The following is a 14,598-nucleotide window of genomic DNA, read 5'->3' on the forward strand; positions in this document are numbered from 1 at the left end:
GTATATGTACTTTGATAATAAATAGACTTCCAACTTTTGAAATGGCAGGAATTTTGGTTATAATTTTAACCTTGCTAACTACATAAAACACATATCTGCTCAAATTTGAAATGTAAACTCAAACTATTCCTATTCAAAGTTCCCAAAAGTTCATGGAATGGTGTGGCTAAAATTGTGAAGCGCCAGGAGCATTCAGCCGAAAGCCAGAGAAAATGTAGAAAAACATAGAAAACCTACAGCACAACCCTTCGCCCCGCAGAACTGTGCCAAACATGTCCTTACCTTGGAAATTACCCAGGGTTCTCCAAAAACAACAAGGATTCAATGTCATTTATGTGGTTTCATCTAAGTTTCCTGCCGCACTTACAATGCTGAACAGCTGACATAAAAACAAGTCGAAACAAACAAGTTAGGCACTACCTGTGGAAAGAGAAAGAGTTAACTTCTCAAGCTGAAGGACCTTTGTTAGAACTGGGAATGTTGGAAAACAAGACAGGGTGTGAAAGACTGGAGGAGACTTTTTCAAGGAAAGGATGATGACAGTATTGAGCAGAAATTAAATTCAATATCTGCTGTCAAGCTTCAATACATTGAAGTAAAAAAAAATCAAATTGTGATGCTCGGAACCTGATGTACAGGTTGAGTACCTCTTATCTGAAGTGCTTGGGGCTGAAAGTGTTTTGTATTTTTTCAGGTTTTGGAATAAATAATAAGATTGCATGAGATCACAATAATATCTGACTCTGAGTTTGTGCTACCAGTAATCAGACTTTGTCTCGCATTTATTCATCACACGTACGTACATAACAGTAAGAATTATTACACACCATTTAATATAATGTGAGCAGTGCAGCTGATTCCTCAATCAGCTGTTGAACAACATCAAACAATAGCAGGCATTCAGTTTCCACCTACGATGCCATGTTTTGTTTAAAAGGTTACAGTACACTATTTTTTAAGGTTTTACGTAAAATAACCAGCATTGTAGACTGGTTCTGGTGTTAGATTTTCACCAGAAACACTTTTAAAATTTAATGTTATGTAAGGTTCAGCATTTCATCAAAAACCTTGGCAAGCTTCCATAGATGTGTGGTGGAAAGTGTGCTGACTGGCTACGTCACAGGCTGGTATGGAAACACCAATGTCTTTGAGTGGAAAATACTACAAAAGGTAATGGATTTGGTCTAGTACATCACGGGCAAAGCCCTGCCAGCCATTGAGCGCATCTACGTGAAACGATGCCATAGAAAAGCAGCATCCATCATCAAAGATCCTCACCACCAAGGCCAGGCTCTTTTCTTGTTGCTGCTTCAGGTAGAAGGTACAAGTGCCTCAGGACTCATGCACATGTTCAAGAACAGTTCCTACTACCCCTCAAACATCAGGCTCTTGGACAAAGGGGGATAACTAGACTCATTTAAGGACTCTTTAATCTTGCTAATTTGCACTTGTTTGTTATTGCTATTTATTTATCTGCATTTGCACAAATTGTTTACAGTCTGCAGATCCTGTTCACAGATACTGTTCTAACATTTGCTAAGTATGCCCACAGGGAAAGAATCTCTGGGTTGACATTTATGTACTCTGATAAATTATTTTGAACTTTAAGGTATATATTTTTTTTAAAAATGCAATCAGCATCATAGACTTTTACTGGTGCTAGATTTTCGTGACCAACAGACGCTTTAAAAATTTAATGCAATGCCTTTTCTTAAATTTCAGCAGCCAGTCATTAAGCGGTATATGTTCACTCTGCTGATGAATCCACTCTTTCAATACACGATCAAGATCTTCATTTTTCACTTCATACAGTATTTTTACTTTTGTTCATTACGTGTGTGAACTTGTCACAAACCACCACCACCACTGGGTTATAAACGTGCAGGAGCAGTGTGTGGTTAAGTGCCTTGCTCAAGGACACACATGCTGCCTCGGCTGAAACTCAAACTATTGGCCTTCAGATCACTAGCCCAAAGCCTTAATCACTTGGCCATGCACCAAAGAATTATCTGTGGTGCATAGAAACCTGCACATAATTTAGGAACCTTCCCAGTGCCTTGTGGAATTTTCTATTGTGTCATCATGTCAGCACTTTTTTAAATAAAAAAACACACACCTGGATTTCAGAGGTTTTCAGATTTTGAAATTTCGGATAAGAGGGACTCAACCTGTAATACTGAATGTTTATTTGCGAAACTTATTTTTTTCTGTGTAGAATTGCATTGAGATTTCAGCATGGGAAGTATTAGAATACTAAAATTAGTTGGTGTATAAGGTGATGCAAATTGTTCACTTTCCCATACATCTAATTACAACAGTTCAAGAGGGGAGACTTGGATTTACATTTTGCTCTGCCTCATGATCACAATTGGTATCTCATTTCCTTCTGATTTAAAGCTTGTGGAAACTAGCATTTGAACGCCTATTGGAGGCTAACTGCATTGCAGTCTGTATTTTAGATGAAACAACAAATGGGGCCTTGGTCTGCCTTAAAAATGTAAATATTATTTGCCACCATTCAGAGAAAGTTAGAGATTTGTTTTGCAAACCTGTAATGCTTATCTTTAAGCAATTCCATTAAAACCAGATTATTATAGTTGGTCATTTATGCCTTGCTATTGATTCCTATTTTCCTATACAAAGATCAATTGTACATGAGTTGTAAGGGTGGGCAACACAATAGCATAGTTACTGCAATAATGCCTGCTGTAAGGTTGGGGTTGAATTCCCACCACTATGTAAGGAAGAGGGACTTGGGCAATAGATGCAAGAAAATTGGAGTGTGTTGGGCTGTGTTAGGGAGGGAAGAGTTAGATTGATTGTGGAGTAGGTTTCTATAGAATGACCTACTTCTCCTATATCTTATGGTCTTGTATAGGTCAAAAGTGCATGAATGGAGAGAAGAAAGTGAAAGCCCTGCCAAGCGGGCTGCCTTTCACAGTGGACTAAATGATTTTCTGTGTTACACCATTGACTGATAAGGATGAGGACCATTAACTTATTTCACTGCCATATTCAATATTTAAAGACATTTACCAGTGAAATGAAGGACAAACATTTAGTTTTGAGATGAGAGTTGGCACCTAAGAAAGTGCAGAATGACCTGGGAATGATTGGCTAGATATTTTTTCAGGGCTGGGAGGATGACTTGAATATACAGTGGATTCCGGTTAATTAGGCAAATCAGCACAGCCGCTTATTTGGGACAACTTTCAAAGAACAAAAAAATCTAAATGAGAAAATAACTGGAATTCCCTTCATTTATTTGGAACACTCTATCACTGGATTTGGACAGGAGACTCGTTGCAGAACAGTTTCTAGCTAGCCCCAGTCTTGTGCACTTGTGTGGCTGTTAGTCACTGCACTGTGCTTGGAGTGAAACTCTCTTGTGTGTGATTTGTGCTGAGAAACGGGCAGTGAGACAATTCGGAAGTATTCTGTCCACTGTGGGTTCGAGCGCTGGGGGCTGGAGCTGCCAGAAGCAGCTGGGATTGACAATGAAACAATTTCACTACTCAAGTTGGGAACTACAAAGAATTTGAAGGTCATGGCAATGAAAATGAAGGTTTGGAAGATGCAATCATCAAAAGCTTTGCATGAAGGCGGTCCATTACCTGCAATAGTTTTGTTGATTTACAGTCAATTAAAAGAACACAGCATACACAAGATGAACTCCTCTGTCGAAATCATTAGGAACTAAGTTTTTTCTATAGTACTGTAGTGGCATTGGAAGTGTTCTAATTTGTTCTGTACTTTATTTAAATATGTAATTTGTTACTCAACTTTTTGTTAAACGTACCTTTTTTTAAAAAAAACTATTTCCACAAAACTTTGACCAATTGGGGCAGTCCTTTAATTGGGCCAAAATGTACTGGTCCCGATGTGTCCTGGTTAACCAAAGTCCATGGTACTTGCTTCCAGCTTTGAAGTTCTGTACAACAATTTGCATTAAGCTGACCTTTAAATTACTCTTTATGAAACTAGTGTTTTTCTAGTCAGCTCTTTTCAAAGGAATATGATAAATTGTTACTTTAGCTTTAATTGACTTGCTCTGTAAATGGATAATTTATTGTAACATTTTGTGTAAGAATAAAATAGTTACATACTCCAAATGTCGTACATTGTAGCTTTACAGCGAGCTCGGAGAACATGTCCTTTCAGGTAGATAGTGCTGGTGTTTAATTCTCACAATTCTGTGCATGTCACCTTAGCGTGCCTTATGTTATTTTTTTTCTCTCAAAAGCTGGCCTGGGGACAGCTCCTGTAGGGTGTATTAGTAACCCTCTTGAATGTAAAACAGTAGAGTGTAGTGCAGACCCTTTGGCCCACAATGTTGTGCAATCCCCTTAACCTACTGCATTAGGGACAATTAAGAAACGCTTAGGCACGTGGATGAAAAAAAATGTAGAGCTATGTGGGAAGGAAGCATTAGATTGGTCTTGGAGTAGTTTTAAAAAGGTCTGAACAACATTGTGGGCTGAAGGACCTGTATTGTGTTGTACTGCTCTAGGTCCTATATACCCATCTCCACTACAACCCTGACGGCGTGTTCCACTGTGGGAGAAATAAAATTACTTCTAACACCCCATCCCGCCCACCTCTACTTTCCTCTCTTCACATTAAAATTATGCCTTCTTGATTTACCCATTCTTTCTCAAGTGGAGACATTTTCTTTCTTTCAATACATACTTCATAATTATTAGGTTTTCTATTAAGTCCTCCTAAGTCTTAAAAGTGAAATGGCTGGTTCTATTCATTATTAGCTGATAATAGCAACTCCTCAGAACTTACTTGTGTGTTTTCCCCTAAACTAGATTGCCTCCGTTTGTTCATATTAAACTTCATTTGAGCTGTCCCATTTGTTTGGTGGATGCACTGATCAGTGGCTTGAGGGTGGTGGGAAAAGTTAAAAGCAGAATCAAGGACAGGATTAGGAAGAGAAATAGACAATTCACAAGAACATGACTTAACATGCATCTGGTCTAAACAAGACACAAACTGCTTTCTACTACAGTGTCAATTTAGCTGCATTTTGTGGAGACCTAAAATTAATGAAGTTTGAATTTTTAAAACTGAAATTACCCCATTTTGGTCAACACTAATAAAAACTGAAAAATAACAGATCCAAACTGAGTTAAAGTATTTTTTTTTTTAAAAAAGTAGAAATTCAAGCCAAAGAAAAGGAATAGTTAACTTATTCAACTCCTTGTTTTTGAATTTGGCCACTGGAGAATGATTGAGAAAGAGCTGTATTTTTCCTGTTCCTGTTCTGATGTACAAGTCCAGGGCTGCCTCTTGTGCCGTGATAAAGCCACCTTCAGGTTGGAAGAGCAGCGCCTCCAACCTGATGGCATGAATATTGATTCCCCCTCCCCCCCCCCCCCCAAGTAAAAAGAAATTCCCTCCCCCTCCCCTTTCTTCTGTCCCCACTCTGGCCTCTTATCACTTACCTATCACCTCCTCCTGGGTCGTCCTTCTCTTTCCCTTTCTCCTACGGTCCACTCTCCTCTTCTATCAGATTCCTCCTTCTCTATCCCTTTGTTTCCCACCCACCTGGCTTCATCTACCACTCTCTAGCTATCCTCTTTTTTTTCACCCCCCCAGCTTTTTATTCTGTCATCTTTCCCCCCCCCCCCCCCCCCCCCCCCAATCCAGTCCTGAAGAAGAATGTCGGCCCGGGAGTTGGACTGTTTATTCATTTCCATGGATGCTGTCTATTCTGCTGAATTCCTCCATTTTGTGGATGTTGCTTTGGATTTCCAGCATCTGCAGAATTTCTTGACTTCGCTGCTACTTTTTCCTAAATTGGATAATCTTGACTTCGTAGAACCTCTTTTGACAACCCTAAGTAAAAAGCTGTGGAATTGATGCTGTGTGTACCAGTTATAAAACTGAATATGATGGCTATAATAGATATCACTCTCCAGCAGTGTTCCCTCCAATTTGTAATAACCAGTGTGCGCAAAAATCTTCTGCTGTGCAATTTTTTAAAAGTTTAATCTTTTTGCCCAGTGGCATGGGCACACTGAATAATTTCTTCAATAAAGACTGCGCGTATATTTGATGTTTATATGTAGTTGGTCCATTTACATTTCTAGGGCTGTCCAATAGTAGCTGAAAATTTAAATTTGTGTTTTTGTTTGTTTGCTGTAGGTGTTGCTGGTGTTCTTGTAGGGCATCCTTTCGACACAGTAAAGGTGAGTTTTTTTAATGCAGTTTGGTTTTGATATTGTTAAAGAAATGCTTGCAATCCTGTCTAATCTCACCACTACAAAAGGAAATTTACTTAAAACAAATAATATCTTAATTTTTTTACAGTTTTGCTTATCTTCATGATAAATTGTTTTATTGCCAAACATATTTAAACATTCAACTATACAAGCTGTTGTAATAGTAAAGTTAATGTTAGCTTTCATTCAAGCACATTCACCCATTCCAGATAATGATTATCTGATTGGCGCCATGAATAAGATCTACTTTTAGTTATTTAAATATTTAACTACTCTCCTTTGTGGATTTTGACCTCCCAACTGATCAGGATGATTGAATGTCTGTCAATGAGAGAATATTTATTTCAGTAGAATGGTTTTTTTTTTGCTAATCTATGTTGCCAAAACCTTTTCCAAGAGGCCCAGAAATTTTTTTTCGAACTATAACCAGAGTCCCTTGTGTGAATCTAATTCAGCATTACTTTGTGTTGTTTTAATAGTTTATATTTGTGAATGAAAATGTTTAAATTGGTTGAAATTAAGGTCTGCTTATGGATTTAAATATTACGTTTATCTTTTAGAACCAATTTAAATGAAGTTGACCCATCTTAAAATGCTTAAGTCTTTGAGGACCTGATTTTATAGGGCTATTAATAGTACAGTGGCTAGAATATGGAGTTACAATTGTCAGAAGCAGTAGTTACATCTTCAGATTTCTGGCCATGACATTTTGTGATGAGAAGTACAGTAAGGGAAAGCGTACTGACTTTATGAAAGTGGCAGTTTCGAATTGATGCCACCTGCACCAGCTGCTTCTATGTTTGTTCTCAGTGGGTCGAAGGGAAATTGTCCTTCTAAGCTACATCTCTGCCCTCAGGCCTTGCCACCACCTTATTTATACTGACTAAGTGCAGCGTCAGTTGGCCTTCAGTGACCCCTGAAGTGCTGAGTGCGCTGTTGATTGGATTAAACTGTAACAGTGCAGTCTTAAAAATTATCTTGTCCGTATTGGCCACGGAAATGTACATTATGTACTTGCACTGATTAGATCAGCATTTTTGAGGGATCAGTGGAAACAAACTAGTGTTGTGCCTTCAGGAAGAAATGTAATGACTGAGAGTGAGAAGTTAATATTCTCAAATGGACACAAAGAAACAGAAGGTGCTTTAATTTGGAGGAGAGGGCAAAATACTAAAAGAACTCAGCAGGTTAAGCAGATTCTGTGGAGGCAAAGAGGTGATGGACGTTTTGTATTGTGACTCCATCAGGATGGAGAGAGTGTAGAGGGAAGTTTAGAGGTGAGAGGTGGACTATCCAGCCTGTCCCACCTCTTTACTCAGTGTTCCCTCTCCCTCTCATTCGTGATGTGCAGTTACAATACGAAAGGTTGACCATCTGTTTGTCTCTACAGATGCTGTTTGACACACTTGGCTATTTTGTTAAATTCTTAAAAGTTAGGGTGGAGAACATTTTTAAAAATTGGTAATGTTTAAACATAACACCGTCTATAAAGTGATGGTGTGTTTGGTAGAGCACATCGTGGTAGATTGAGAAGCAGGCTTGATTTTCTGCTCGGCCACAGCACCAAGCAGACACCTGAAGCAAAGTCTGACTATTTCCTCCCAAGAGAAGGGGCAAGACTAAAGGACAGGGGTCCTTGTGCTCAGATAGACTGATGTCTGCATCTGATGTTTGGTTGAGTCCTGGGAACAAATTGCTAGCCACATATATAGGAAGCCAGGGAAAATTAAAGTAGAGATTGGGATGGGGTCATCAAGAACTGCAAAACATCCCTTCACGGCTCAAGAGTTGACATCGCTATTTGTGCAAATCTAATCAGTTATATTTACTTGGTGACACTGTTGGCGTAGGTAAACAGTAACTACCATTTTAAACTATGTTATGCTTAATGGCAGCCAGAGTTTTGTTTTAACTAAGTTACTGATGCATTAGAAGCCTCCTTGTCTTGCTATTTTCATGTAATGTGTGAAGTTTGTTGTATTTAACTACTTTACTTTCTGAGCTAGGGACAGTCGTCATTAACAGCAAAAGTGTACTTTGTGATGAGAGATAAGCCTCATCACAGGAGAATTTCTAGTAAGTACAGAAACAGTGATGTTATATCCTTATTTCTCTCCTCTATACTATGCGATTTTTAGCTTTCAATGACAAACAACACTGGAGTTTTAAACACATCTAGTATTGTATTTATTACCTTTTTATAAACTTTGTAGAATGCAGACTTTGGCATATGACTTTAAGTAGTCGTAGAATTAAATGAATGCTATTTGTATCAGAATATTACTCTACATTGCATTTATGTTTTAAGTACAAGTTGTGGAACAAAATACCTTGCTGTGAATCGTGCCCAGTCAGGCCCTTCCCTCTCTAGACATGTGTTTGTTTTCTAGGTTCGACTTCAGGTACAGAATCCTGATCAGCCACGTTACCGTGGAACCCTACATTGTTTCCAGTCCATTCTTAAACAAGAAACTGTAAGTAGCAAGAACTTTCACCAGAATTTTTCTGCTTTCACAGTTCTTTCTATTAAGACACTGTCTTTTAGAGTCTCTATCATTTTTTAAAAATGTATATAATAATTGGGCAAAGGATGCTTTTTGGAATTTCACTTAACAGGGCAGTATTCAGCTGCAAATGTAGATGCTGTTGGCCTGCTCGTTTAAAGAGACATTGTCTGGAAAACAATGTCATCACTCAAGCAATAACAGGGTTGAAATTTCAAGGGCAACACGAGTGAATCTGCAGATGCTGGAAATAAATAAAAACACAAAATGCTGGCAGAACTCAGCAGGCCAGACAGCATCTATGGGAGGAGGTAGTGATGATGTTTTGAGCCGAAACCCTTCATCAGGAGCGAAGTAACATGGGATGGTCAAGGGGGGATAAGAAGTGGGGGGAGGGATGAAGTAGGGAGCTGGGAAGTGATAGGCTGGAGGGAAATGGGCTAGGGGGAAGGTGGAGAATTATGGGAAATAAAAGAGAAAGAAAGGTAGGGCTGGGGGAGATTATAGTGAGGTGGGGGGGGGGGGGGAAGAGAGAGAAAGAGAACCAGACTAAAATTATAGATAGGGATGGGGGTAAGGGGGGGGGCAGGGGTATCAACAGATGTCTGTGAGTTGAATGTTCATGCCGGCAGGTAGAAGGCTCCCCCCCACTTCTTATCTCCCCTCGACCATCCCATGTTACTTCACTCCTGATGAGGGGTTTCGGCCCGAAACATCGTCACTACCTCCTCCCACAGATGCTGTCTGGCCTGCTGAGTTCTGCCAGCATTTTATGTTTTTATTGTTGAAATTTCAACCGGGCCTTCCGATGAGATCATTCCAAAAGACACTTCAATTCCTTCGGGCAACGTGAGCTGACACCACCCAGCTCTTATTGGAATGTGTGCGATAGGCTTGGCCCATTTATCACCCCAGACTCTGGGGATTCTTGTTATCCCATGGCACACATGGAGTATATTAAATACAAGTTGTACGTTCTTTTTTGCATTTTTTTTAAACTGAATTTCACGTTGTCAGTGGTATGTGCTGTAATATAGATTTGCATGTTTTCATTTTGAATCACAAGTTCACATTCTTTTACACAGATTTTGCTTAGCTATACATTCTTTCCCACCACGTCTTACAATCTGCTTATTTTCAAATGTTCTTTGTGTTGTGGCTGTGATGGAAGTCGCTGGAGAGACACTGAAGCTGGTGATATAGAAGTCTTTATTCATCACAAAAAGCGGGCGTTCTCATGGGGACTTGGTGGAGTCTTTAAAAATTCAAAAGTACTTCACATTTTTATACCCTCCAAAAATAATGGTAACAGTAGGTGACTTGATACAGCTTCAATAGTTACAATTACATTGTTTAATTCAATACTTAGTGTTGACAATGCCTCCTTTGTATTGCATACCTCCAGTGAGAGAATGTTCAAATACCTTTGCTTTAAGACAGGTCTGCAGGCTTCCTTGAACTTGGTTACAATATTTCCTTGTGTTTGGTTACAGTGGTACAAATTGCTTAAACCCATTGTTGTCTGGATTGCTGCAGGCCAATTAGTACAACTGGATTGTCTAATTTGGCTGATGCTTATGCAAACATCTAACATTCACCATTTTGCAAACCAAATGTCTCTGGCCATCCTGTGCTCCAGTTTTGTTTATTGGCAAAGGTGTGCTTTTAACTTCAATTTACTGCTTGCAATTTACATTAAGAACTGAAAACTTGTTCTTGATATCTGTTATATTCACATAACTCCGGAATACTCCCTAATAATTTGTAAATTTTAAAAGCATGTTGAGTGTACAGTCAAATTGTCACAAAAAAGCTTGCATTCATAGTGGTATTTCTGCAAATTTGAGTCTTAATACAACAAAAATGAGCATCTTAATAAGAGTACCCAATACTTTGATTCAGATCATGTTTATTGTGGAGTAATCGAGCATGAAGGGACAATGCCAGCAATTGATTCCAAAGACACCCACGTATAAAGCAATGGTTCTTATTGTGCATGAATTTCTTCTTTCCAGATGATGATATTTAGCTCGGTCTTTGTATGAGGTCTCTGTAGCAACCAGAAGGTGATTGCATTAAGCGAACAGGGCAGTTAAGCAGATTAGAGAATTTTTGGGCAGTAAATCAGAAAATAAGGTGCATTAACTTCTATAATCTCATTAAAATGTGAAATAATGAAATAAAAATCGGGACGTGCACAGGGTAGAAGATGAAATATAATTGTTTTTCAGACTTTTGAAAGGAAGGAATTTTGAAATGTTGGAATGAAAAGTTGAGAAAGGCGTGTGTGTGTCTGCATGTGTGTGTGCATACAGAGAGCCCCCCAAAGAAGGGAGAATGTTAAAACATTAAAAACTTGCATGTTACCATTTCAAAAGTATTCATCTCCCTTTGTTCAGTATTCAGTTGAACTGCCTCGCTGCTATTACAGCAGGGAGTCTTTTTGGATAAGCTTCCGTTGACTTTGCACAATGTCATGCAGCAAGATTTGCCCATTCCTCCTTGAAAAATTGCTCAAGCTGTGCAGGGTTAGTTTGGGAGCAGTGGTGGTCAGAGATACTTGATAGTATTAAGGTCAGTACTCTGACTAGGCCACTCAAGGACAACCATTTTCTTCATTTCAAGCCAATCCGTGGTTGCTCTGGCAGTGTGCTTTGGGTCGTTGCCCTGCTGAAGAACTTCCTCCTCAGTTTAAGCTTTTTGGCAGAGGTCAGCAGATTTTTATCCAGGATCTCTCTGTATTCAGCAACATTCATCTTCCCATCAATCCTGACCAGATATCCAGTCCCTGCTGCTGGAAAGCATCCCCATAGCATGTTGCTATCTCTACCATACTTCACAGTAGGGATGGTGTTACCTGGCTGATGCACAGTATTGGACTTGCACCGCAGGTATCGCTTGGTGTTGATGCCAAAAAGTTCCATTGTAGTCTTATTTGACCACAATACCTTCACATCTTTACAGCATTTTCTAAATGACACCTTGCAAAGTCTGTTAAAGCCAGGGCTTCTTCTTCACAATTTGCCATAGATATCCTTTTTGTGTAACGCCTCAGAGATTGGGAGCCATGAACTTCATCTCCTGTTGCATCCATTGACTTCTGCTGCTCACTCGGAGAGACTGTTAGCATCACAGTAGCTTTTCTCACAAGTGCTGTCCTTCTCAAGCAAGGAAGTTTGAAGGGGCAGCCTGACCAAGGCAGTGTGGCTGTGGTTTCAGATCTTTTTTCTGCTTTTTCACGTTTGACTGCACTGAACTCCAAGGTATGTTTGGTGTCTTTGAGATGGTCTGTATCTTTCCCCAGATTTGAGTTTCTCTATTATTTCCCTGACTTATCTTGAATGCTGTTTTGTCTTCATTTTGGCTTACTGTTTTAAAAATCTACCATACTGTTGGACCTTACGAGAGGAGATATTTATTCTTATACATTCATTGAAAACAGTTGATCCTCCAATTTCTACATCAACAAACTGGGTGATTTGATAAGGTAACACTGTAGAGAAAAGTTAGTGTGGCATTTACAAAGGGAATGAATACTATTTCAGCCTCACAAATTTGTTTTTTAATTTTTAGTTAATTGTTGATAGGTTTTGGAGTTTTTCTTTTGATTTGACATGATACACAATGTTTTGCAGATTTGTTTGAAAATCCTACTCCAATACATTTTGTATTTAGAAAGTGAGGCAGTGAAATGTGAAAATTAGTTTTGTGGGGGCTGAATACTTTAAAGGTACTCAATGTCCTATCGGCCAAGGTTTCATGAATTTGCCAAGTCAATGCTTTACCCTACTAGGAGCGTGCTGCTCCAGGTTAAGTACAATAATAATTGTTAAAATTGTCTCATTTGTCATTTGTTCCTTTCCTTTCAAACAGGCTCACCCAATCAACCTCTGCTAGATCCCGTCTAATTCCCCCAGAGTAGGGCCTGAACCTGTGGACTTCCCTAAGAGGAGGTCCCATATTGCACTTTCCTGAGTAGGGACCTTGGTACTGATTCTGGAAACATTCCTGGACGCATTACAGATTCACTCCATCCAGACTCTACCACACTGGGCAGCCTCATCAATATTAGCAAAATTAAAATATCCCTCTAATTAAACTCTATTTAGCTGAAGTTTATTGTCATCTGATTGTACACGTATACAGCCGAACGAAACAGTGTTCCTCCGGACCACAGTGCACCCACAAAACATATATCGCATATAAACCAAAGAATGACCATAAATAAGTTAATAACATATAATTCAAGTTGCATGTAATGTGCAGCACAGTAGACAGCTTGCTGTCCGAGTGATGAGACCTCATTGGTGGCAGGGTCCAGTCTGGTTGACCTAGTCCTAATGCTTCTGTTCCTCCTTGTGGGTCAAAGAGATTGTGGGATGCGTGGTAGGGATCCTCAACGATGCCACAGGCTCTTCATCTGCAATGCGGCTGGTAAGTGTCACAAATGGGGGAGGGAGACCAGAATGATCATCTTGGTGCGTTTGCAATCCTCTGCAGCGGCTTGCAGTCTGATGCTTTGCATTTTCCATACCACACAATGATGCAGCCAGACAGGACACTCTTGATGGTGCCCCCTGTAGGAAGTTGTTAGAATGGAGCTTGAGGTGTGCAAGGCTCCCAGTCTCCTCAGTGTAGATGCTGCTGTGCCACCTTGACTAGCGAGGAGGTGCTCTTCAACCTCCGCAGCAGAGCCATTGATGTGCAATGGAGAGTGATGGACCTGCGCCTTCCTGAAGTCCACAATCATTTCTTCGTCTTCTCTACGTTGAGACTCTGGTTTTGTTCTCTCACCATTTGTTAAGCATCTCTACCCCCTCTCTGTATGCTGACTCGTCATTGTTACTGTTGAGGGCAAACACTATTCTTCCAATTATTCTTATTCTTGCATACGAATAAGAATCATTATTCTAACAATTATTAGCAACTTGAAGTCAACCATGCTTCTCAAGTTCCCGCTGATTTTTGAGCAAGGGTCTTTAACACAGCCCCATTAGAGCGATCCTCCCTTTCTTATTTCTAATTTCTATCCTTGTGGCTCTCTGGACAATCCCATAAGAATGTAATGTCTAATTACTGCTGTAGCATCCTTCCTTATCTAAAAGCTACAGTCCCTCCGTGCTTACCTCTGTCATTCACCTGGCACCTCGATCCTGGAATACTGAGTGGCCAGTTCTGCCCTTGAGGTTGACTGCAGTTGCATTTTCTTTGTTGATTCTTGTGCAAGGCTTGAGGAGGTGAGGTTGTGGAAGAGTAGTAACTGATAAGCAATCACGTGTTTAAAGATGCGAAGACCAGTGTCCTGTGGTTGTATTCAGTTTCGCAGAGCAAAGGCAAGTAGATGCAGATAGTTTTACTGTCATTAGAACCTCAAATTCTGGGCCATGGCATTTTGAACACTTTATTTTTCTTGCATTTTGTTGCTGAGAGGCAACTTGCAAAATTGATGCTGATCCTTTGAATTATTTTTCTGTTGCATCCATTGTGTTCTGGTAAAGGCATTTACTAAGGACAGACACCTTTTGCCTTCCTTGTAATTTTACTTTTGGGCTACCAGCTGGGTTGAAATCGGTGCTACATATTCCAACATTCCATGCAGGAAAATCTGTATACCCCAAACAAATCTTGTACAATCTACATAACAGGTTCCTTGTATTATTAAGCACTACAGCATATGGGTGTGTTGACTTTTTTATATTTGGAAAGATACAGATAAAAGCATTTCACTTGCAAATGATTGAAATGTTTGTGTCCTTGTGACTAATATTTAAGAGTAAGATTGATAGCTGTTTGTTGCTTTGTAGTTTAATATTGGAAAGTGGAGTGGCACTTGATTATAAGGTAAGGTTCTGTAGGCAAACAAA

The 14,598-nt window shown here is 39.6% G+C and overlaps 1 protein-coding gene across 3 annotated transcripts in view; it reads left to right on the plus strand.

Annotated features, from left to right (window-relative positions):
• slc25a29l (solute carrier family 25 member 29-like) overlaps positions 1-14,598 on the plus strand; it is a 37,742-nt gene that overhangs the window by 12,155 nt on the left and 10,989 nt on the right. The window contains exons 2-4 of one of the 3 annotated variants that reach the window (XM_073039677.1): positions 6,154-6,197; positions 8,237-8,306; positions 8,621-8,704. Coding sequence is in view for 1 of the 3 variants with exons in the window: in XM_073039675.1 (XP_072895776.1) it covers positions 6,154-6,197; positions 8,621-8,704 (128 nt within the window). In the remaining 2 variants the exon portion in view is untranslated. Of the gene's footprint in view, positions 1-6,153; positions 6,198-8,236; positions 8,705-14,598 lie in introns of all 3 variants that reach the window. The other 2 variants (XM_073039676.1, XM_073039675.1) reach the window with 2 other exon arrangements.

Source organism: Hemitrygon akajei, chromosome 3 (genome assembly GCF_048418815.1).
Source record: "Hemitrygon akajei chromosome 3, sHemAka1.3, whole genome shotgun sequence".
Lineage (NCBI taxonomy): Eukaryota > Metazoa > Chordata > Chondrichthyes > Myliobatiformes > Dasyatidae > Hemitrygon > Hemitrygon akajei.